Source organism: Triturus cristatus, chromosome 1_2 (genome assembly GCF_964204655.1).
Source record: "Triturus cristatus chromosome 1_2, aTriCri1.1, whole genome shotgun sequence".
NCBI lineage: Eukaryota > Metazoa > Chordata > Amphibia > Caudata > Salamandridae > Triturus > Triturus cristatus.
Window position 1 is genome coordinate 958,237,435 of NC_140580.1, and position 26,219 is coordinate 958,263,653.

Genomic DNA, 26,219 nt, shown 5'->3' on the forward strand with positions numbered 1-26,219 from the left:
GAACCATTGAGTTGAACCAGAATATATTGACCGCTGGTGTCCAGTTTCATGATATGGGCCTCTGAAGATCTGCTCACCCGGGCATTGCGATAGTTAGTGCTAACCCATGCTATCACCTTGCCTCTCTTTCCAAAACCCTGTGACTAACCTGTGACTAATTGGACCTACATTGGTCTTAATCTGAACTATATTCAAAATGGCAGTGACTACCAGATTCCTTGACGCCCTTTTTAACTGGCGCTGTCAACTTGTACACTCCAGTTACTTGAGTAAGACCACTGCTTCAATTTGGAAAATTGTTCTTGGCTAATTTCATTTTTTTACCACAGTTTGGAAACGGGTTTACCCACCCACTACGTAGCTTACTCTTGCACCGGGATCCGCAGAAACTGTGGGCCAGACATAGTCACATTAGATAATGTTCTGCCCTGCCTAGCACTGGCACTCCACACACTATTTCAGACAAATCTTGTAAACCCTGTAAAACGGCTGCAAAGAACACCATCCTACTCCTTGGCTACTCTTCCAAATCCACACGTAAAAAAAAAATTCTAGTATTCTAGTATTTGTAATGTTGGGTTATTGCATGTAAACACCGATGGTTAATTAATGGTCATATGCTGTCTTGAAGCAGAGAAATTTTTATTTTGAGAATTGATGGAGAAGGTGGCATTTGGAACAGAAGTTCAGCATGACGTGTCAATGCAGTTTTCTAGTTGCCATGCCAACTTACAATACATATAATACTCTTTGCAATAAACAATTTACATGAAAAGCTTGCTTTAGCTCTTTGATTGAAGGGGTGTCACTTGTTTGACAACATTAAAAGCACACCTCAGACTGTTTCCTGTTCATGTAAGAGAGATGGTACATAGACTACAGTGTTTTTCTTTGACTTAATCTACTTTTATTTTTTATTTTCCCCCAGGCTTATTTTGGTAACCGAGCATGTTCCCACCACTGCTCTTTAAGTCCATGCCTGATTTTCAAAATAACCACCATTTTACGAGTTCTCTTAAGTTTAATTGTATGATTATTCTAATCATATGGTGAGGATCAGGCCTAGGGTTGACAGTCCTGCTCTAAATTTTCCGATTTTACATTCCTTAGGACAATGTTTTTATTATATTTGTACCGGGATTTTCCCTTTATTTTTAAAGTTTTTGGTATAATTTACCAGTGAAGAATACATCAAAAAGACGTTTTATAGAGCAAAACTCCTACCTTCAAGGATTCTGGTCAGAACGCAGGAATTACACACTTGTGGCTGGTACTGCAAGGCAACGTGTGTTCAGAAACCCTTGAGTGCAAGATCCTTTAACAATCTAGGTGGTATGTTATAAAACTTTAATCTTACACATATGTGCTTTTTTTCCAGCCAGTGTACAGGATTCATACATACTCTGGAAGGCCAACATCCTAGAAATGACAATACAACACCGTTGGCAGAGGTCATGGCTTCTGCATATGTGGGCACATTTGCACATACATTTGTTGGAGGCAGGTATTTTCCTGTCAACGCCTGTCAACAGCAACATGCCTACACACTTAAATGCACTTTGCAACACAACAGGGGGGATGCTCGACATGTGCTGCTTTAGGTATGTCCCTTCTGTACTTACATTCAGCAGAGGACTGTCCGTCCATTCTTTTTCAATGACCGTATCTGTGCTGTTGTCTGCATGCTCAGTGACTCTTCCTTGGCACAGATGACTCTAGCTTCCCTTCACCGATCTGGTGGCTATCTCCAGCCCCCCTTGACAACCAGTTGCATAAAAGGCACAGCACTAATATTATTTGCATGTACTTACATGGAACACCAGAGAAAGGACCTTAGAAGTGTCGAAGGCAGTATTTAAATGCATACACAAAAGTAATGGTGTTGTGCAATATACAACTGACAAGATGTAGAAGATGGCCAGTGCTCGATTTGCCAATGAAACATTTCCAGTTTCTTTCACCTCCTCCCTTACTCCAACATAAACCATATAACATATGTCAATTCGACTGCCCCCACTCTAACTCCAACATAACTGATGGGCGACTCTGAGTACTTCATGTTTTCTTCTTGCCATAAACACGTTCTGGTGGTGGCAGTGCCTGGCCACAGAGCCAGGGACAGCTACTACTTTCACTAGTTATCCCTGCTGGGACCCAGGCCCTTGGGATGTTGAGGGCAGGTTCTGTGTCAAACTACTCTCCCTGGCACAGTCCAGTGTGTTTTGGGAGACTATCAGCTCCTGTCTGTCTCCAAAGTATTCGACTGATTTTCACATATACTAGAGTATTTATCTTCCTATAATGATGTTACACCACACGAGGGTATGCGAAGAAGACAACATTCAGGCAGTCCATCGCTGAACTCTGCATGCGATTGGACTTCTTCGTAGCCTAAGCCGACCCTGCACATTCATGGTTGTGGTCATTTTCATGGACGCTCTGGGACTACTTTGGAGTGTATGCGAAGGAGCGTGATGGTTAGGCTGCGGAGCTCTACTTCAGAAAAAAGTTGTACATTTTTAAGGATTCGACAGAGCTCAAAACTGATTTGTTTTTCACCCAAAAATTATAGGCAAGAGGTTTCCCTTGCAGATTTATCAATGATCCATAAAAAGAGCATGGTATTACCCGAGGGAGAAGTTACTGCTACCCAAACCAAAGAAGTCACTTATAGAAGTTACATGTGTCACTACCTTTCCTCTAGACGCTAACCAAATAATTATGGTAATTTAGGAATACATGGATATTTCAAGGGGAAGGGCTATGGCTCTGAAGTCATTATCCTTTTTAACAAATTTAAGCTACATTGTGCTTCAAAATGCACCATTTGAGGTAGTGTTTCCAAAATCATCTTCCTTGAGGAAGGTGGGCTAAGTTGTTTCATTCGCTGCATTTCTGTTTGTGCGCTTTTCTTTTTTAAGCCACATTAGGACCTGCTCTCTACTTAGGTGTGTCATGTTCCCATTGCGGCCAGTGTTGTCATTTTATTTTCTATAAATGAAGACTCCTATTTTCCACTATCTTTAAGCATATCCTTTTCTCAGCCGCAAGTACAGTAATATAATATTTCACTAAGGAGGTAATTTATACAGAACTGTAATTTGTAGGCACAGAAGCAGCCATGTTACGCACACATGTTGCAAATAATTGTGTCCCATTAACATCAGATGTAAAATAATGAATAATAATACATGAACAGTATTTGCACCCATTCTGCACGTAAAATCACCCCATGTGATTTAGTTTGTGTAAGTAATTGCCACATGGTAGGAAGTAGTGGTACTTATCAGTGCAAAGGCAGGAATGAGCACAGCAGTAAGGGCAATGTCTGACTGCGGCTGGGTCAAAAGGATCCAATATGGGTGCTGTAAGTTTAAAATAGTTGCAGCCTGATTATGTACAGCTATCTTTTTCAATGATGGGAAATGGTGCACTGAGTATAGAAAACAAATCGACATTTAATATCTTCATTTTACAATGCTGTGTCTGAGATCTTGAGTTCTTTAAAGTGTAACTGAATTTCATTTTTTTGTATACCCCTTTTTGACCAGATTCAATTTCATTGCAAAAAAGTTACATAAGCGATTGCTACAGCTAGGAGCCACTCCTGTCCTGCCTGCGGCACTAGGAGACGATCAGCATGATTTGGGGTAAGTATATAGCCACGCGTGTCTTTATGAGTCCAGCAGAATGTGAAAAGAGGATGCAGCTCCTTCCTTTGTTATCGAAGCAGACTACATTCCTAGCAACTCATTTTGAGAAGCAGCCTTCAGATTCTTATACATGAGACTTTTTTTTACCTTTTTTAAGGTCAGTAAAGCTTGGCTTGATTTATTTTAAAACTATTTTTTTAGTTTGTCAGCATAAAAAAAATTCTGCTCCGCCAAGCAAGTCATGTCACTAAAGTCAAAAATCGCTCTACTAATAATGAGTTCATAAGAATGAAAAACCAACACAGGTGTCTAACAAAGCCCTAGTTACATTGCTTCTGTACAGTTTATGATGCCCAACATGTCTGGGATCTCACAGCTCTCGACCTGCCCATCCATATGGATTTATTTTGATATGCCTACTGATCAGTTGTCTTTATAGTCATTGATGAGATGCTCAATAACAATGCATTATATTTGGGCATGATAACCCCCCTTGAGCCATGCTTAACAGCATCTCCATTCCCAAGGTGATTCGCTGTTTTATTCTATAATGGTTCACTTTCCTGTCCAGAGATAGCAAATTGGATAGCTTGGAAAAGATACAGCAAGCATTCAGAATATTCATTTTAACTACATTAATTATGTCTAGCCAGGAAACATATTGTTTTTCCATTTAGCTACTTGCTTTACAGTTTCTATCCTCAATTTAGGCCAGTTTGTATTACGTATGGCATTCAGTGAGTTTCTATGTACCTCAATACTTCATGGATTGTTGCACCCACATGATTAGCACTTGACTTTTTAACTTTGAAACTGCTGCCCTGCTGAAGCTCATTTTAAGAACCTCAGATGAGTCAGAATTTATTTTGAAATCTGAGGTCCTTACTAGTTTACCTAGGTTTCTTAAGCACTGGCAGGGATCTCTGTTGTAGATATCGCCTATTCGGTCTAAACTCAGATCCAAAGGTATTCAGAAAGGTACTGTCAAATGCCTTCCGATCTACACTGTACCTGTACCCATCTATCTTACCAGGCTAATATTCTTGAAAGTACAGTCCTTGGAGAAGACAGCAAAGGCCTACTGTTCAAGTGCAGCACTTTTCACAACTTGGGCTTTTTCCTAAACATTTAGGATTTTCAGAACTATTTGCGACTCCTGTTTATAGTTACTATGCTGGCTACCTTTCTCCAGATGGCCTGTCATTCTTCTGAAAGATTAGAGTTACTAAAACAAACAATTGCCCACTTCAGCTCAAGACCTGAGAGTTCACCACTATGAGTTTAGAGTATTCTAAGCTCTATAGCATTTTGCATTCATACAGTTCCAGCGGGCTTTCTCAAAATAAGTTACTTACAGCAAACTTTTACTCATCATTGAAACACATCTGGTGCTACAGACAAAGAAGATAGATGTATCAGAAGAGATTCTATACTCTGTTGTCTGGAAATGGAAGAAATTCAACTTACTCAAAGGTCAATTCTTTCAGTCACTAATTTCTTAGATTACAATAGTAAATGTCTCTCAGTATGGTTGTAGGGAGCGCTGCCATAATCTGAACATCCATTGTGATCCTGCAAAGACATTCCCCTCTATTTAAAACATGTTATATAACATCTGGAATAAAAGAATCTGAAGTAATTTATTGTCGTTCTTTCGTTGAAGGAGCAGGGCGGGAATTGGTTTGATTCAGCCATCGTACTGGTACGATAAAACTTCCACCTGTCATCTATGTAAATTGGAAAAAGTATATCCAGGCATATGCTATAAAAAAAGTTATCACATGATCCATACTTAAGGCAAACAAATCAGTCATTCATTCAATCCAGCTTCAGCAACCTGCAATTTCCTCAGAAAGACCTGTTTGCCTCATGAGAGTTGGAGAGTGTCCCTATGAGAGGCTCTTCATTTCCCTCAACTCCTCTGAATTATAGGTTTCTAGAGATGTTAAAGAATGGCAGCAAGGTGGAGATTGTTTTCACAGTCCCATTTACCAAGATAGATTTTGTTCTCAACAACAGCTTTGTAGAAGAACCCTAGGTTCAAGATCTCCTAAATCGGCAGACTTCCACACCATGGTACCATTGCTGAACTTGAGAGCTTCTTTGCAAAATCCTACTAAAATTAGGTATACGAGCACATTGCTTTGGCTGTGCAAGGGGCCTTCTAAGTAGAACTTAATTTGTCTACATTCCTTCCTCATCTTGGTGTCAACCTTAATGAGACATTTGGTGCAACTAGTAATCCAAGCAAATTCCTCTTCACAAAATATCCCAGCTATTGCTTAATATACATAGAAATGTTTTTATTTGAAAAATAAGGCACACAGGAATCAATTCGATTGTCATCTCCGTTTGCACCATCTAATCAAGAATGTTGATCAATAATAGGACCTGAATACTGTCCTTGCCTTTTTCATACATAAACCATTTTAACCTGTGACATGAAAATCAGCCATCTTGGTTGACGTGACTTCGGTTTAAAGGGTTGGTGGGCCACAATCTCCCTCTGCAGAAAACGTATTTTATATTCCATAAGTATAATGTGGTTCTAAGAACCGTCCCATCTTTATTACAAACGTTTTACAGAATGTCTTCTAAACAACAAAATCATTTTTCCCATTTTTCAACTAAGACCTATTTTTTTCCTCTGCTGAGGCAATTATAGAGAACCAATATGTTTCTATGGTTATTAAATTCTACCAGGAAAAAAGAGCTACTTTTACGTTGGTTATCTTTTAATTACCCTTGGAGGTCCTAAACCAGGCAACAAGCAGCAAAGGCTACAATTCTCTGATGGCTAGTTTCTTGCAAATCTAAATCTGCTACACAATATGTTTGTAATTTTGTTCAAGACTTCACGTTCATTGCACAGGAGCTGGGCAGCGCCAGTGGCTTTCCAAAGGCATGCTATCATTACATAGATTTAAAGGGCCCTGCATGCCTTTCGTAACCATTTGTTGGTGGAAGCATCGTTCTGTAAAGATGCAACTTTTGGCCGGAAATTTATATGCAGCTTTTTTGGTTGAAGTCTGGTCTAGCATACACTGTCTCTCTCCCAGTATCATACGGCCCACAGAAACAGAACTTTTATACTGGACTGGAACAGCTGGTTTTGCACAAGAAGGTTTTGCACAAAGCAAGTGAAAGTGGGGGAAATATTTTTCGGGTTCTGCCTGGTCAGACCTTTTCAAATATCTGCCTGGTCAGACCTTTTCCAATATTTGAAAAGAAGGCAGAGCAATAAGTACCGGAATCACTGTGGACATAATTTTCTCTAACAGTGCTACATTTTCCACAAAGAAAATCAGTGATAAAAAATTTTCTTATGCACATATCTGCAATTTCTAGTTTAGCAGCCTAGATGCAGATGTGGTATGTGGTATGTACTGTTGTTGAAGCAGTATATTCAGAAAGATTGGAGCTTGGTAAGTGTTTGTGCTGGGAGTGGCCCTTGGATCATTCGCTGATAGGCTTCCATACATGAAGGGAAGCATCCTGATGGATCCTTCCTGTCATGCGTGCAAACAAGGGATTCAAGGACAGACTCCCCATTCAAGGACAGACTCCCCATGGAGGGAAGGAATCACCTGTGAAAGATGAATTCATATTTCACAGGTGATTCCTTCCCTCCAAAGTATATGTTATTATTTGGTGCACTGAATTGTGTCTAACTAATATGGAACACACACATCGTACCAGAGCCAATAGCACCTCAGTGCACCAAAATGACTTCTAACTCCCAATCCATAATCCTGCTGGTCGCAAGGAGTTGACTAAAACTAAAACTAGGATCTGAAGCCTCTAACATCACTCCTCATGTCATGCCCCCCTATGGCTCTCCTGTTTAATGGAGATAATTTGGAGGAGAAGCCTCCCCAGTCCGCCTCAAACTTCTTCACCTGAATTAGGAAAATAGACCAGCCAGAGAATCTTACTAGACAACCTTAGACCTGGCTAATTTTCGGGATCCAGGCCCCAAAATTCCTCCAGGCCTCACAAATGAAATTTCAGAATTCAACAGGATAATATCATGGAAAGCCTGTAACCAAATCTGAAAGAAGGTGCCTCAACTAGTTTGCTGGGTTCTCTATGGGGATGTCAAAGAGAGGACAAAGGAAGGGACATGCATGGAAGAGGAGATCAACGAAAGGAATAAGGTGACTATCCATCTGTAGGTGCTACTAAGCAAGGTTGCGCTTTTACCTAGAAGGCACCTAGCATAGCACCACACTCATGTGAGAGATGCCCTGCCAGGCTCACCCTATTCCATAGACACATGTAGAAGCACGAATACTACACAGTGATGCTCGCAAAGCTGGTCACCACGTTGCCTTGGGGAGTTCTTATAGGGTGTTCTTGCACAGGACAGGATACAGGAATGTCCTTGGAGACTCTGATAGATACCTCATTCACTCAATCCAGCTTAAAAAGTGTAGAAAATGACCAACACAGTCTTGGTCTTTCAAAGTTTTTTAGATCTGGAATATGGTTCTTATTTTGTTAACAAGTTGGTTGTCTTCTAAATGTTTTAAAGAAAATTAATGTTGGGGTTTGTCCATATTGAGACACTTAATGTCCTTATTCATGTCTGTTGTTGTCTTCTACAGACCAGATGCAATCATAGACCCCTGGCTTCAGGACCTGTGGCAGAAGGCCCTCTCTCTTTATCCTCTCTCCCCTGGACTAACCATCATACCCAATGACATCACGTAAGTGTGTACTATACCTATGTCTTTCCGGCTACTTTCTTCAAATAGTATATTATATCTATTTCAACAAGCACAATGGACCTGGCTTCATAATTAGAGTGAAAAGCACAAAGATATATTTTATATGTTTGAAATTGAGAATTATTTCAGTGTTTTTTCCAAAGTACACTAGAGGTTGTATATTTAAAAATGGAAACTAGGACTTGTAAATTAATATAAAATAGACCTTTGTACACACTAGCTAATAATAATGTTTTTCAAAGTCACAATTTGAGCAAAGACACCTAGAGATACAGGAAGAGTTTACAATATTCCTCATACAAAAAAAGGTAGAGTATCATATAGTGGAGTGGCGAAAAGTGTGGTGTGGTTTAGAGTAGAGTAATGTGGTGTGGAGTGGTGTAGAGGGGAGTAGCATAGAGTGGCGCAGAGTGGAGTGACAGTAGAATGGTGAAGAGTTTCGTAGAGTGGAAAAGAGTGTTGTAGAGTAGTGTGTAGTTGAGTGGAGTGGTGTAGTAGTGGAGTGGCATAGAGTAGATGGTCATAGAGTGGAATAGAGTAGAGTGGCATAGAAAGGAGTAGAGTGGCGTATAACAGAGTCCAGTCTAGTGGAGTATGCACCGTGTGGTAGTTACTACCATTACAGACAGCACATTTTCATTCGAAATTACCATTATGTTTTCACAGACATAAAACTTTACAGTGCACAAGCAACAATGTGTGTAAATCGGCATCGCCTAGTGTATTTATTTGTTTTGATCATTCTAAAATATTTGTTTCCACCACACTTCAGATTTTCAAAAAATTTGCCTTAATTTGGGCTTTCCTAATTCTGTTATATTCTGAAATATTTGTAAAGTTCATTCACTGGTATTTAAATTTTGTTGTGTGCGAGAAAAAAATAAATTCCCACAGCCTTTCCTTTCCACCCCACCAGTACCCAATAAGATTGTCACATAAATTCTCTTGCTTTGTAGTCAGAGAAAGACACTTGCGTCCTTGGAAGAGAAAGCCTAATATTTGACTTCTGTCTGTAAATGCACAGCAAATGTGACAAGAAAAAAAAATGCAAAGGCCTGTTTATTGCTCATTCACTTCTGAACTCTAGCATGGTTATTATGGGTGTGCTTCTGCACTTCTTACTTCCCCACTTCCAGCGCCTATGGCGTAGGCGAGAAATTGCGGACGAGGACGGCTTTTTGTATGCTATTTGTACGAAAGTGGATTATTATGTGGTGATGCTGGTTATGTTTCACCATGCACTACTGTTACAAATCCTAAAGATGGTCCTTAGATTCACACTAATAAACCTTAGCTCTGTCCTAGTAGTGTGGCAAAGAGCAGTCAGGCTTTATTAGATGAACATTGTGTTAAGCATTTCAGAGTACCAACATGGTCGATAAGTAATTGACACAACTCAAGAAAAATCCGACACCATTTCATATTATCTTACTTTAGACACCAGAATGAACGGATTATCACACAAATAACCAGAGTTATATATTTTTGAAGCAATATAAAAGCAGTGCAAAAAAAAAAGTGCAAATTTAACATTGTGGTCAATGGGATAAACCATCAGTGACAATTGGTCACTTGCAGTTCGAGTTTCATTGTACCGTTACAGGATAAAGGTGATGCCGGTCCCAGGACCAGGCCACGACAGTTAGTTTAATTTTACCTGGCCCTTGGAGTCGGGTGCAGTGTTGTCCTAGCTGTCCTTGGGGCTGAACGGGAGCTGTGGGAAAGCTACTTTTACCACTGAAACGGTGCTGGGGGGATGTAACACATTTAGAATTCTCAAAAAGTTAACTTTTAAATTATTAAATTTGAGCTTTCGTAAATGAAATGACTTATGTCATATTATTTGAATGCTCTTTCTTATTCCAACGGGAGTTCAGGATAAAACTGATGTGTTATGTTCCTTTTTGGATGACCTTAGGATTGACACACCATGAAAGAAAAAAACAATATTTAAACGGAGAGTGAGGCATTGTAAAAATAGAGGAAACAGTCTGCAGTCTTACAAGCTCCATCATTCCAGGGGCACCGTCTAGAGAGATTACTCCTCTGTGAATGGGCAATGGAAACCAGAGAGTAGATGCAGTGCAAAAAGGGGTTTATTTAAAGTCTCTTTGAGGAAAAAAAAGTATAAATCGGCTTGGTTTCCATCCTGTCTTAGAGTCAGAGGAAGGGTTCAGCACAGGACCTCCTCTCCGTCCCAGCAGGATGTGGTCAGGGGGCATGGAATCAAAACACAACAAAATAGGATTTAGTGTGTGCACTCAGGTTTATGCACGTTGTAATAGGGAGAGGAGTGATAGAGGAACACCCACACACGCTGCTGTCACCAGGTGGTTGTCGCGAGCGTTTGTATTACTACGCTGCGAAGGAATGCCGGTTATGCGTTTTATCCCTCCCCTGGCTACCGGCTCTCTCGACCGCTGGGCTCCCTTTACTGAACCACCCCACGGATGCGGGCTCGTACCTCGGGTAGCTACGCTCCTCCGGGAGCATGGGTGGCGTGCGGGTGGTACTGGATAGGGTCCGGATCCCTCCTCTTTGTGTCCTGGCTCTGTAGTCCGGGAACTGTCGGCGGCGCCCTCTGTCCGGCCCCCGCAGGAGATCCACCGTCGTGGTCTTGGGGATCGTAGCTATCCCTGTTTGCGGTCTCTGTCCTAGGTTCCTCGTCCTCTCGAAACTCCCGGTTCCCCTTTTCGTTCCTGGCATTTCCGGCTATAAGGTCCTTCTTCTCACCATCCTGGTCTGCCATTGGAGCATGTGACGGTGTCACATGGGTCGGTCCGGACTCCCGGAAGTTAAAGGGACCGCTGCCGTCCTCCGATGATTGTTCCCATGGTGACTGCAAACAAAGTACAGGAGAGACATAAGGGGCAAAATGGTCATCAGTTTCCACCTCCTCTTGGTCCCGGACAGGTATATTGTGACACATCTTCCCATTTGACAGTTCACGGTCGGGGAACTGGGAAACACAGGACAGGAAGTCTGCATTCCCGTTGCATACTTGTTCCCGTTGCATACTCCTTCCCGATGCCGGACTTCAAAGCAAAAGGGTTGGAGGGAGAGGAACCACCTCAAGACACGGGGATTGTTCCCTTTGTTGCGGCTCAACCACTGAAGAGGGGCGTTGTCTGTGTACAAGACAAAGGAGGAGCCTTTCAGGTAGGAACAAAGTTTATCTATTGTCCATTTGACTGCCAAACACTCCTTTTCAATGCTAGGGTAGTTTTTCTCGCGGGGAAACAGCTTTCTGCTGATGAACACCACTGGGAGCTCTAGGCCCTCATCAGAAAGCTGAGACAGTACTGCCCCTAGACCTGAGTCAGAGGCATCAGTCTGGAGGATGAAAGGCTGCGTAAAGTCAGGGAATATCAGGACAGGACTGGAGGTGATGGCTCTTTTTAGATCCTGAAAAGCCTGGCGGGCTTGTGTGGAGGGAGAAAGGAGGTCTCTTACTCTAACCCCCTTTATTAGAAGATCGGTCAGAGTGGACCCTATCTCGGACTAATGGGGAATGAATCTACGATAGTACCCTAGTAGACCCAAGAACGCCCTGATGTCCCTCTTGGTTGTGGGGGAAGGCGTGTTGGTGATGGCTTTTATTTTCTCTTACTGTGGTTCGATAACCCCGTTCCCTAAGAGGTACCCCAAGTAGCGGACTTTCTGATACCCTACTCTGGACTTCTTTGAGTTCACATGGAGCCGAGCCTCTTTAAGGGCATGGAGCACTCTCTGGCAATGTAATAGCTGTTGTTCTCAGTCAGAACTGTATATCGCAATATCATCGAGGTATGCAGAGGAATAACTACGGTGTTCCTTCAATACCACGTACATGAGTCTCTGAAATGTGGCTGGTGCCCCGTGAAGGCCAAAGGGGAGCACAGTGAATTCATACGGTCCTGAGGGGGTTGTGAATGCTGTTTTGGCTTGGTCTTGTGGAGATAGGGGAACCTGCCAATACCCCTTGGTGAGATCTAGCTTGGTGATGTATTGGGCCTCACCTAGTTGTTCAATTAGTTAGTCGACCCAAGGTAGAGGATAAGAGTCAAATTTTGTGATGGCATTCACAGCCCTGAAGTCTATACAGAACCTCACTGAGCTGTCGGACTTGGGTACCAGGACCACCGGGGAAGACCACTCACCCTGGGAGGGTCAAATGACTCCTATCGTGAGCATGTTTTGGATTTAGTCTTCTATGGCCTTCTGGCGGGCTGCGGGGATGCGGTATGGGCGTTGTCTCACCACTTTCCCAGGGACAGAAGGGATGGAGTGTTCCACTAGTGTGGTACATATTGGAATGTCTGTGACTATGGGAGAGAAAGGAGCCAGCATTGTTTCCAGTGCTCTCTTTTGTGGTTCGGACTTCATTGATATTCAGCAGGTGTAGAGTGGAGGGGGTTCTTGAGCCAGCATGAGACTGTCTTTGGGAGGGGGACATAACCATTTTTTCAAGAGATTGATATGAAAGATTTGTGTCTTGTTCTTGTTGAGACGTAGACGGTAAGTGGTTAGTCCGCTTTTATCAACCACCTCATAAGGGCCTTTCCACTCTGCTCGAGTTTTGGGAAGGGAAAAGGGCAAAAGAACCAACACCCAGTCATGTAGTTGGAGGTGACACCATCTCTTTCCTTTGTCGTAGAAGACCTGCTGTCGTCTCTGTGCCTTTTTCGAGGTTAGCATGGGCAAATTCTCGCAATTTGTGTAGGCTGGTCCTTAGCCCCTGGGTGTATTCAAGAAGGGTTCTGTTCTCTTCAAGTGTTTCCTGTTCCCAGGCTTCGTTGGTCATTTTTAGGAGGGTGCGTGGTTGCCTCCCATATAGGAGCTCAAAGGGGGAACACGAAAAGCTACTCTTTTTCTGACAGTGGATGACGAACAGAGCTAAGGGAAGTAGGGCGTCCCAGTCTGCACCTTCGGTCGTCATCATCTTCTTTAGGGTCAGCTTGATAGTGCCATTGTATTGTTCACACAATCCACCGTCTGCCGATGATATACTGAGGTTCTTAGCTGCTTAATGTCTGAGGATTTACACACCTGGCCCATTAAACATGAAACGAACGGGGAGCCTTGATCCGTGAGGATCTCCAGAGGAAACCCTACACGGGAGAACAACTCTAGGAGTTTTTCACAGATCATAGCGGTGTTTGGGGTTCTCAACAGAAAGGCTTTGGGATACCTGGTGGCATAGTCAATGAGGACTAGGGCGTATTGGTTTCCTTTTCTAGATCTAGGTAATGGTCCTATGAGATCCATTTCCATCCCGGTCGAAGGGCTTTCCAATGATCGGTAGGGGCACCGCAGGGGGACGATAGGGGTTCTTTTTTTGACTCACTTCGCATTCCTGGCAATACTTTGTGATGTGCGCATGTATGCCAGGCCAATAGAAGTGCTTAAGTATGTTCTGGCTGTTTTTATGTGCTCTGGTATGACCGGCTAGCAGGTGACTATGTGCAAAGAACATTACCTGTTCTCGGAACTCCCAGAGGGACGAGCAATTGTTTGGGACCTGAAAAGTTCCCCTTCCTATAAAGAAGGTCCTGTTCAATCACAAAGGAAGGATAGGCATCAGAGGGGGAGGACGCCTGTTGCCTTGCCATTCTAAAGGGTGGGGTTGTTTTTCGGGGCATATCTGAAGTGTTTTTCACTCTGCCAAGGAGCCCGAGTTAGGAGGACTGGGGAATTGCCCGGAATACCCTTTACCTTGCTTCGGAGGAGTTTCCTAAATTCGGGGTTATCAGTCCCTAGTATCAATCTCTCTGGGAGTCTTGGTAGTACCCCTACTGTTACTTGTATGTTCTTCGCATCTGGTAACCTTACCCCCACCTGGGCTACTGGGTATGTCTTGACGTCCCCATGAATACACCGGATGGGTACTTGTTGGTGCATGAGGATGTTTTCTGGTCTAACCAGGGCCCTTTAGATAACCGACTGCTGGCAGCCAGAGTCGAGCAACGTTTTTACATAAACCCCATCTATTACTAGACTTACGTAAAAACAGGTGCCCATTACTTCGGTGTGCAGCACGTGTCTGGGAAGATAGCTGACATCCATGGGTTCATCCGCATTTTTCTTCTGCAGACAGAAGCGTGCTATATGACCCCAGGTCCCGCAGTCAAAACACTGGGGTCCCTTTGATGTAATGGGTTCAGGTTTGGGATAGCGTGCTTTTGGTGGTTCTATTGTGGGCTTGGTGTACTTCTTTTCAGGTTTCCCTGTGCTGGAACGCAAGTTATTCTCCACCTCCCATGTGGATGGCCTCGGTTGGGCTCTGGAATAGGTGGTGGCCATCTCCACAGCTTGTTCTACCGAGAGGTGAATGTGTTGCCTAAGCCATCTCTGTGTGGTAAAGGGGAGGGCTTCCATGAATTGCTCGAGATATATCAAGGACATTATCTCCTCTTTATTATTGTCCTGAGGCTTCAGCCATTTATCTGTGGCAGCCTTTAATTTGTAAAATAAGGTTTTAGGACTGTCCCCGGGGCTTCCTTTCTTCTTCCTCAAGCGCACTGTATATGCTTCTGCGTCCATACCTAAGTGGTCCAATATAATTTCCTTCACCTCCCTGTAGGTGGTATTTCATGTTGGGTTGGCCACTTGGTATGCTGCCTGAGCTGGGTCACTCAATATCGGAGCCAAAAAGAAAGGCCACTTTTGCTTAGGCCACCCAGAGGCTTTGGCTGCTCATTCAAAATGTATGAGAAATGCGTCCGGGTCATCTACCGAGGTGTATTTTTGTAGGGTATTAGTGGGGAAGCTAGGTTGGGTTCCTTGCCTAACAGGCGTTTGTGCTGTAAGTCGATCCTGATCTTCGGACATCTTATGGAGGTTCTCTAAGTGCTGTTTGATGGAGGTACTAAAGAGCTCCCTATCGGCTTGTGCCGTAGTCATTTGCCTCTCTTCCACCCATTCAAGTTTTTCCTGGCCACAAATGAGTTGCTAGATCAGGGTCTCCATATCTGGTATCCAATGGAGCGATCCCTCTTCTGACACCACTTGTGAATGGGCAATAAAAACCAGAGAGTAGATGCAGTGCAAAAAGGGTTTATTTGAAGTCTCTTTGAGAAAAAAAGGTATAACTTGGCTAGGTTTCCCTCCCGTCTTGGAGTCAGAGGAAGGGTTCAGCACAGGACCTCCACTCCGTCCCAGCAGGATGTCGTCAGGGGGCATGGAATCAAAACAAAATACGATTTAGTGTGTGCACTCAGGTTTATGCACGTTGTAATAGGGAGAGGAGTGAGAGAGGAACACCCACACATGCTACCGTCACAGGTGGTTGTCGCGAGCGCTTGTATGACTACGCTGCGAAGAGATTCCTGTTATACGTTTTATCCCTCCCCTGCCCTGGCTACCGGCTTCTCGCCGCTGGGCTCCCATTACTGAACCACCCCATGGATGCGGGCTCGTACTTCGGGTAGCCACGCTCCTCTGGGTGTGTGGCTGGCGTGCGGGTGGCACCGGACAGGGTCTGGCTCCCTTCTCTTTGTGTCCTGGCTCCGTAGTCCTGAAACTGTCGGCGGCGCCCTCCGTCCTGTCCTGACAGGAGATCCACCGTCGTGGTTTTAGGGATCGTAGCTATCCCTGTTCGCGGTCTCTGTCCTTGGCTCCTCGTCCTCTCGACACACTCGGTTCCCCTGTTCGTTCCCGGCATTTCCGGCTATAAGGTCCTCCTTCTCGCCATCTTTGTCTGCCATTGGAGCATGTGATGGTGTCACATGGGTTGGTCCGGTCTCCCGGAAGTATGGGAAGTTAAAAGGACCGCTACTGTCATCCGATGAGTGTTCCCATGGTGACTGTAAACAAAGTACAGGAGAGACATAATGGGGAAAAAGCTCATCAGTCTCCTCCTCCTCCCGGTCCCGGACAGGTATATCGTGACACCCTCCTATGCACAGAATCTATACTAGACAGTTACTGTGGTTCAGGCCGTGTGGTGGTAACGTTCTATGAAACACAGCTTATGAAGTTTCGTAGAATAGTCGTGTAGGTAGCAAATCTTTACCGTCCTGCTGTACTTTCATCAGACGAGTTGCTAGTTCTTCGTTGCTCATTGTGAACTATGCACTGGGCTATAATGCTTCATGGTACTTTTGAGCCCTACTTTTGTAACATGCATTACATGTGGTTGAGATCAGTTAAATGATGGTGCTTTAGTTGTGTTTGTGTGACATGTGTAGGAAAGTACCCCTTTTTGCATGGTTAACCCCCACTTTTTGCCTGGCATCTGATGCAATCTGACTTCATGTGCCCTGGGTCTCTGCCAATCCGGTTCCTAGAGCCTGTGTTCTTTCCCTAGACTGTACCTTTGTAACCACAATTGGCACATCTCTGGCCACAGTCACGCCCCTTAGAAAATGTACCACGGGTATCCAGGGCGCTGTGACCAGGTAAGACCTCTAAAGGCTGCATTATTGTGCCACCCTTACAGGCCCTGTACCTTCACACCAACACATTGCCATTGCAGGCTCCGTGTTTTGGTGCAGAGAAAAGCGAAGAGTCGACATGGGACACATCCCTGTGTACCATGCCTGCAACCCACTGTCTGAGGCCTAGGTAAGCCCCCTGTAGCAGGGTGCACTCAGGTGAGGGTACAGTAACATGAGCCCTGTACCCCCACAGTGTCTAAATACATTTGTAGACATTGTAAGCAGAGTAAAGCCATAATCAGTATATGGTCTGGGAGTTGGTCATTACGAACTCCACAGCTCCATAATGGCTTTACTAAAAACTGGGAAGTTTGGAAGCAAACTTCTCAGTACATTAAACCTACATCGATGTCAGTGTGGGATTTAATGTAAAACGCACTCAGAGGGCATCTTAGATTTGCCCCCTGAACAACGACCAGCCCTTGCGTGGTTCCTGAATGGCTGACTGCCATTCCCCACCAGCAGACAGGTTTCTGGACCCCCGGGTAGAGAGCCTCCGCTCTCTGGGTTAAGAAACAAACCCCATCCTGGGCAGAGGTGTCATGCCTCCTCCCCCAGGATGAGCTGGGTCCATGAACGACGAAGCTGCAAAGGCCTGTAGCCTTTGGAATCTGTTGCTGCCCCCAGCAACTAGCTCTCACAAGTTCTGCCCCTCCACTTTGGGCAGGAGAATCGGCAGGTAAACCAAGCTAGGAGGAGAGGTGTGCCCACCTTTGCCTACCCCACCCCTCAACTGGGGGAGGCGAGGTGAAGCACACATCTCAGTCCCCTCCCATCTTGAAGATGAGGGGACTCAATCTATTAGGGAGAGGCTCATGCCCCCATCCAGTTGGAGGGTAGCAGAAATAGGGGTGTACCCACCCCAAGGAAGGGACCCATCGGTACTGACCTGCACACCCCTTCAACGCCCCTAAATTTAGTATTTAGGGGCAAACCTGAACTTTACCTCCTCCGATTCGAGGAGGAAAGAACAAGGACCAGAGAGCCGAACTGACCCAGGAAGAAGAGAACACCTACCTCTTTGGCCCCAGTCCTACTGGCCCGTCCCGCCTGTAACCTGCTTACAGCGAAAAACCCGGCGAGTCCATCAGCCAGCAACCCCCAGAGCCCGGAGGACCTGCCCTGCCATCATCTGACCGACTTTGTCTCCCTTGAGCACCGGATTTGCTCAAGCCGTCTCACCCACAAAATCCAGAACCAGGCGGCTCTGTGATTCTGCACCACTCGGCACCTGACGTCCACGGCTAGAGTTTGAGTGGCCCAATAATACGAGGAGGTCTCCCCAGCGAACCTCACCTGAGATCTGGTGTTCCCCGACCTCCCTCAAGCTTCGAGACGATGCCTGCAGCCTCAGCCTGACGGGACCACCCAACTGCAACCGGAGCTGGTAAAGAAACCTGATGCAAAAAGATACTCCTGCACCCGACACCCCACGACCTTGGGTGGCCCAACCGACTGTGTCCAGGCATCCCCCAAGAACACAACTTACCTCTCCAACCGGAAGTCGCCCTCAAGAAGTCTCCCTACCCGAGCCTGCAGCAACTTTGCCGAACTGATGGTCTCCATTGGAAATCAGAGTCTCTAACGTCTTCTTGGCACTCTGCACCCAGCTGCCTCAGTGCAGCTGGTGGTGCATCTCCTATTCTGATTCTTGGCCCCTGCAGTGCTGACCATTACCCCTGGAACTTTGCTCCCACACCTGAGTGGCCTACACGTAAGCAGCCCCTGATCGAAGGTCCCCTTAGCCCCATTAGCTAATATTGGGCCCCTGGACCCTACACCCGGCTGCCTCAGTACAGTTGGTGGTGCATCTCCTATTCTGATTCGTGGCCCCTGCAGTGCTGACCATAACTCCAGGAGCTTTGCTCCCACACCCGAGTGGCCTACTCGTAAGCAGCCCCCGACCGAAGGTCCCCTTAGCCCCATTAGCTAATATTGGGCCCCTGGGCTCTGCACCCGGCTGCCCCAATGCTGCTGGTAGTGCAATTTGAGTGCCTACCTAGACATTGGGGAACCTTGATCCTAAAACCCAAAACTCCCACTCGTTAGTCCAGTACTTACCTGTAGAACCAATAACCATTTTTTTCCCCGTAGGAGCCCATGTTATGAGTTTTTGTTCCTAAAATGTTTTGTGTTAAACTGCTGTTTTAATGGAGCAAAAAGTAACTGTACTTTAAACCAAGAAAAGTCTTACTTGCCTTGTATTGTGAGATCCGTCATTGTTGTATCTAGGCATACCACCCCTTGTAGTCGATGTAATCTGAAAGTTATCAAAAAATATTCTAAAAGTAATTACTGTGTAATTTAAACTTCTTTTTGAAACCATACAAACCTGTAGCAATTGCAGATCCATTCCCAATTGCATTTCTGTGTAAATGTATACAATTGAAAGTACATTTTACACATCTGTACCAAGTCCTGCTTGGTTCTAGAAATAAAATATTAGCATACCTTTTTTATACTTACCCAGTTGGTCTGGATTCTGTCTCTGAGTGTGTGTAAGCAGTCCTTGAGTGAGTGAATACAATAAATGCTTAACACCCTCTGGATAATCCTAACTGCTCACCCACACTACCACAAAGAGAGCTGTTAGTACTCACCTAATTTAATTCTCTGCTATACTTCTGGGACTCCTTGGACTCTATGCACACTATACCTTACTTTGGTATAGCATATACAAAGTCCGCTTTCTACAACATGTTACAAATGAAAGCTTTTGTTACAAATGAAAGTTTTTGATGTGAATGCAACCATTAGATTTCTTTTTTTGAACTTTAACATAAGAAAAAATGCCCCATCTCAACACTGTTATAAAAAAAAAAAACGTATTTGATAATCAGAATAACTTTTTCCCTTAATTCTTATCTTTGTAAAGAGTAAAACTGACTGTAGCTAGTTCCTTTTTTGTTATATAGGTTGCCTCCAAAGTATACTTTTCAGTACTTGGACGAAGCCTCCTTGAACTTTCAAACGGTTCCTGAAATCAGCGCCCTGATCACTGACCGAGCAGGAGCCCCCCCTTCAGAACTGCAGCCCTTCACTGCCCGGATGATCTCAAACACCAGGGTGACGGACGAGTCTCACTTCCAAGACGTGCGCCTCATTGAGTTTGACATTACCGGCTCTGGGATTCAGTGAGTATTTTGTTTTTTAAGTTCTACTTTTCAAAACCCTTCCTTATTCTTAAATAAAAGTCCAGAGGGCACTCACAGACTCTAGCAAACACTCGTGAACATTTGTTTTCTTCAGCTGTCTCTACTAGGATTAGTTAAGACTCAAAAGTAGTCCTCCTTTGGTGGAATTGCAAATAGAACTGTCTTCTCTTAATTTCGTCTTTTGTGTATGTTTTCTTTTTTTATCAAGACAGTACTTTCAATTTTGTACACATAATACTTAAGGTTTTGAATTCACAGACACGTTTGTTATACCCTTGTACGTGATTTCAACGCCCTCTAAGGTGCTACTGCAGGCTGTATAAAGGCTGAGTATTTATGATGCCCATCAGCACTGGCTCTCGACCAAGCATATTTCTTAATGCTGGTTCTGTTTGTTTTTGGTTCAGTGGTGGAGCTCACCAACATGTCACATACATTTTTGTTCCTTTTTAAGACAAAGATGGGTTGAATTTGTAATGATTCAAAGTCCCAAAAAGGTGCTGTTTTTTTACGGATTGCATTTTTGATGATGTTGGTGTCCCTGTTGAAAGTGATTATTCAGAGTTGTTGGTAATTAAACTTCTGTAGTTTGGGTGTAAGGCGACAATCTTTTGGGGCATGGTAGGCCCTCTTAATTGATCTCAAATTCTTTGAACAAATTAGGCCATATATATTTATCCTTAGCCTCGATTTTATCCAACTTCTTTAATGCATCACAAAACAGCTTCAACAGTTCCTTGAGTTGAAATGCGTTCAGAGTGTCGGTGTTCTAAGGTGCTCCATATAAAGGAGCTGCTCTCCACCTAAACTTTAAAACTATTTAGAGTTCCCTGCTTCCTATTTTGCATAATGTATGCAACACTCTAAGCCTAAAAGGGTATTGTCTTGATATATATATGTATATATATATAAGAACACAAAGGTTAAACCTTTGTTATAGTTAGGAAAACGTTGTTTTTTCTTTCTATACAAACATAACTTAAAATCTCAAACGTTAGAAATTCTTCAGCTCCATACACAGTGTATTCAACCCAGTAGGCCACTACATTAACTATAACTTGCACCTTCTATATGCACTGCTTATACTGTTTTATAATGTTTTATACTACCTCACTTATACCAAGTAAAATAATAGCATTTACAAGAACAGTTATGACATCACAAATCAAATCTTTTGTGAGAACACAATGCATGGTGGAGTGGCGAGTTGTAGTTAATGTAGTGTGGCTACTGAGTTGAATACAATGTGAGAAGTTGGCCTGGTATATGATGTTCACTAGTTAAAGTGACCACCTTGTACCATGCCAAGCAACCCTTATGGTGTGGTTGTAAGTCAACCTTTTCGGACTAGCTGCCCTAGTGGTAGCGTAGGCTAAGCAGTCTTTGAGGCTAAATTCGTTAAAGCGTGTTAAGCAGGCTGTTTTACCAAATGTAACCCCCCTTTATACCAATGAAAGGACACCACACAGATATATATTCAAAATATATATGTATTTATTACTCAAAGTATCCCCTAGACTCTTTATGAGCACAGGAGCACAAATCGTTAAACAAGAAAGTATTCCAATATACAGAAGTTGCACTTATATGGATGGGCCCTGGTGGCCACTCAAACCATATACTAAAATAGTGGTATAAGTACCACGAACAGGAAAGGGAAAAGGCCTAGGGCCTCTAGAATCGCTGGGCCTACAAGGAGCTAACTTCAGTTAGTGACCAGGAGGTCCACGGGTCGCGTGTGCAGTGAGGAAAGTTACACGCGGGCTCCCATAGGTTTTCAATGGGTGCGTAAAAGTTCAAAAGTTACTGCTAGAAGGGTCTTCTGGATGGACTACGAACTTAAGACTTAAAACACAGACACTAGAGATGTTTCTCTACACTTGGGCACCGGAGTGCCAGCTTTACCTCACCCACAGGAAGCGGGTGCATAGGTCTCGAAGTGCGTCGGGTTTCTTCTATCGATTCAATGGAGCCTGATGACAAAGATGCTGCAGGCGGTCGGTCCAGAAGAGCTGCGTTGGATCCAAGGGTGGATCGGAGTTGTAGAAGACCTGAAAGCAGAGGGGACAGTGTTCACAGTCACTAGCCAGTGACCGGCGTGGCACCAGGTAGGTACCAGGCGATGTCGGGTGCAAACAGGTGATGAGGTGTAGCTTGTCTCCGCAGCCACGTGGTCCCTGAAGGTCGACGACGTCCAGGAGTCGAGTCACGAGCTGTCCCACGCAGGCTCTCGCTGTCGGCGGTGTCGGCGACTCGAAAGAAGCAAACAAGCCTTGGCAAAGGCAGGAGTCGTGGAAAGTCAAGAAAGCTGATTGTTCTGACCAGCAAGGTCAGAGGGGCTGCTCTTTTGGAGAGCAGCTGGGGCCAGTCTGGAGCAACCAGACCAGCGTCGTTGATTTCAAGTTTCGTCGCCAAAATGGCCACTAGCCAACGGGCCAGGGACCGGGCAGGGGCGTCGAGATGCAAAGTGCAGAGGGGCCCCACGCAGATCGTGGAGATGCTGGAGGGCTCACCTTTGGTGCAGATGCTGCTCGGTATTGGGTTTCTCAGGACCCAAAGCACAACTTGGAGGGAGCCTCTGTTGTCGCGCTTGCAGCTTGTCGTCGGTCTTTCAAGATGGCTGGCTCCACGTGTCTCGGTGCCTCCACGGGTTCCTTCTTTGCAGGGACTGTGGATCGGGCTGTGAGAGGTCTGGAGGTCCAGGTCTTGTCGGGCTCTGGGCTCGGGCTCCGGCGGGAGGCGGCGGCAAAGCAGACGTCGAATAGCTGGTTGGTGCTTGCGTTAGCAAGATGGTCACTCCCTGACCATAGGGGAGATTTCCTTATGTCCTCTGTGCAGCAGAGCGTCGAAGTTCCCGTCTTCTTCTTGTTAGTAAGTTGATTCCAGGATGTCTGAAGTCTTAGGACACAGCTCCTACCTTTAAGCGGATTCTAGGGGCCGGACTACCTGCTAGGTCCCTCCCTAAGGGTGGGACCAGGAAGGGGGGTGGTTACACCCCCAATCCTTTGTCCAGCTCGCCCCAGGTCCGGGGCTAGTGTGCCCCAGGACCGGTTTGAACTGGCATATGCACCGAGGCTCCTTGTGAGCCTCAGGCATGTCTGATTCCATTCAAGCCCTACCTGACCAATACACAAAATCCTGTCTGGGGTGGTGCTCGCACCTCCCCTGGCAGAAAACCCTTTGTCCACGTCTCCCAAGCTGGAAGGACTCCCAGCAGCAGGAGGGCAGACTTGTGTCTGTGGTGGCAGCATCCATTTTGTGGAGCTGAGGCTACGTCTGATTTTACCCGGGTTTCAGGTACTGTACATGTCGTGTCCCTCTAGAAGAGTGGAATGCTTACCCCGTCGCCAGAATTGGCGAGGGGTTAGTATTCCAATTCGTATGACACCTTACTCGACATGTTTTGATAAAGCCAAACCAAAGATAGCATTTAACCGCACTTAAGAGTATATGGTATGACGATATCTGGAAACGGTAGAAGGAAGTTGTTCCGACCACTGCAGACAGGCTCAGCTCATGCCAGAGCACCATCTCACATGGAACCAAGCACTCTGCCTTCAGGATTGTCAAGGCCTGCCATAGGAGTGACTTATAGGTTACCAGGTGTCCCATTTAAGGTTAGGTATAGGTATACTACACCTAAGTAAGAAGTGGTTACACCAACTTACCCCAGCTGAGTGATCAGCCAGTTGTGTCAAATTTGTTAGGCCAGGCCAGGGGTGGCATAATACATGCTTCAGCCCCTGGTAGGCCTTAGATACACCAATGCCCTGGGTACCTAGTGTACACTGGTACAGGGGCTCACATGGTGATCCAATTCCAATTGGTTATGCACCTATGGTGCATGGTGTCAATTTAGTAGAGAGAACAGCAGGCTGGGGGTCTGATTAGCAGGCCCACAGCCTCAATATGTCAAAAACCAGTGAAGCAAAAAGCAAAAATTTGGGGTGACCATAGGATAGCAGACCCTACTCTCCTACACTTGTGTATTGAGGTGCGTGAGTTAAAATAATTTTAAGGTGTTGCGTAAATTATTAAACATTAAACTATTGAGTCAACCATGGAAGATGTGGCTCAGGGAGGTGTGCTGCCACGCCCCCCCTCCTCTCTACCTAAATATTTGTCCCAGGGGCCCACCCTGGAGTGTTTGTTAATCTAAAGTGTGAAGGTGAGTGCTTTAAAAAAAATAAAAATTTGCTACAGATTCTTGGACCTCCCCTTTCCAGGCCTAGGGGCAAGGTATCCCTACCCCTTCCCTCTTATATTTTTTTTACTTTTTTCAGGATGAGGAGTCCTAAAGATGGCTGCCGCCACATCGATGAAGATGTGGTAGCAGCCAATCAGATGTTATCTTGAGATATGTCGGCCCGCATATCCTCCGCTGCGTGAAATACACTAACCTTTGATACACCCACTCTAAATTACAGACTGCCATTCTCAAAACCATAGACACTCCAACAGCAATAACTACATACACACTCACTGATTCTTAGGTTTACACACACATCCACTCACTCACCCATACAGTCACACATACTTATGGTCACTCAGTACAGGACTATCATATGCACTCATACACCTATATAAACACTCACACACCACCACTCATCCATAGAGGTACTCACACACCTAGTCAGTCATGCCATTTACTCACCTATACAGTTATACACACACCAGCTCAATCACTCATACAAATACTAGCAAATTCTTACGCTCTTATACAATCACTGATACAAGAACACACTCATCCATACAGCCACTCTCACAATCACACACTGTAACTTTTATATACTCCAACACATATATACTGCCTTTCACATATGTAGTTACTCACACATGTACCACTGAGATATACATTCACTCACTAACACACCCATACACACACTCACCCACCCATACAGTCCATCACAGATGCACTCTTGAAACCATGCACCCAGTGAATCACCCACTCATACACATCTATGCACAGAGTCACACACACCCCACCCACATAAACACTCAGGCACCCATACAGATACTCAGACAACCAATCAATAACCCATATAGACACTCATGTAGCTATTTACAAACCCAGGTAGCTGCTTACACACCAACAGACGGATACAGACATTCACACAGTTTAGTCACTAACCCATATATTCAGTAAGATACGTTTAATCACTCACTTATAGAGTCAGTCACGCACCTACTAAATCATCCAATCAGACACTTATACACCCACTCATTGTTCAATACGCCTTTCACTATATATACTAAACATATTTAAACTTTACAGAAACACACAGTCACTGGATGATGTCATCAGTGATGTCATGAGTGATGTCATTTGAGATGTCATCAGTGATGTCACTGACCATGTCATGAGTTTGAAAGGAATTAATTCCCCAACTTAAAACACGCCACAGGGTGTGTTTGCACACATGTCGCCTCAGGCCCCGCCCCCTGTGGTGCGTTGTAAGTTGGGGGATAAAGTCCCCTTGAATCCTGAGGGTCCCTGGGGTCCAACTAGCCCACCAGGTACCTCCAGTGAGCGCCACAGAGCTGCATTGCAGATAAGTGTAAAAAGGGGCGTGGCCTCTGAACACCTCTCTGCAATGCAGCTCCCTGGCGCATACTGGAGGTTCCTGGTGGGCTAGTTGGCTCCCAGGGACCCCCATAATTCAAGGGGAATTAGTTCCCCATCTTACACCGCACCAGGGGGTGCGTTTGCAGAGTGCTGCAGGGAGGGGGCTGGGCCTAGCTGAGATGTGGCTAATTTTTATATATATATTTTTTTTTAAGAAGGGGAGCTGTGTGGCCCTCCTCCTCTTTCCTTTTTTTGGGCCCTGGGGACCCCATCCCCCAGGGCCTTGCCCCTTTTTATTAAAAATAAATAAATAATGCAAACGGGAAGGGGGCCGCGTGTCCCCCCTCCCTAGGCCAATTTCTGCCCCGGGGACCCCATCCCCCGGGGCATGGTCATCATTTTTTTGTATTATTTTTATCATTTGAAATCTAGGAGTAGGGCTGCGTGGCCCCCCTCCTGAGGCCTCTAGTATTGGCCCCGGGGACCTCATCCTCGGGGACTGTGATATATATATATATATATATATATATATATATACATATTATCTACTTGCGGTCGCAAGTAGATAGTTATAGTTAGGACCGTGTTTCCATAGGAAAACCGCAACATTCTATTTGGAATAACTTTGGCGCCGATTGACGAATCCTCACGAAATTCTCAAAATAGGTGGGGCGCTCCGCTCCGCTCCTTCCCTGAAA

At 44.9% G+C, this 26,219-nt stretch overlaps 1 protein-coding gene across 1 annotated transcript in view; it reads left to right on the forward strand.

Annotated features, from left to right (window-relative positions):
* The window catches only part of NDOR1 (NADPH dependent diflavin oxidoreductase 1), a 202,298-nt gene that overhangs the window by 78,219 nt on the left and 97,860 nt on the right, over positions 1–26,219 (forward strand). The window contains exons 5-7 of the mRNA XM_085610082.1: positions 3,552–3,650; positions 8,261–8,362; positions 19,716–19,934. Of these exons, the coding sequence (XP_085466208.1) occupies positions 3,552–3,650; positions 8,261–8,362; positions 19,716–19,934 (420 nt within the window). The remainder of the gene's footprint in view (positions 1–3,551; positions 3,651–8,260; positions 8,363–19,715; positions 19,935–26,219) is intronic.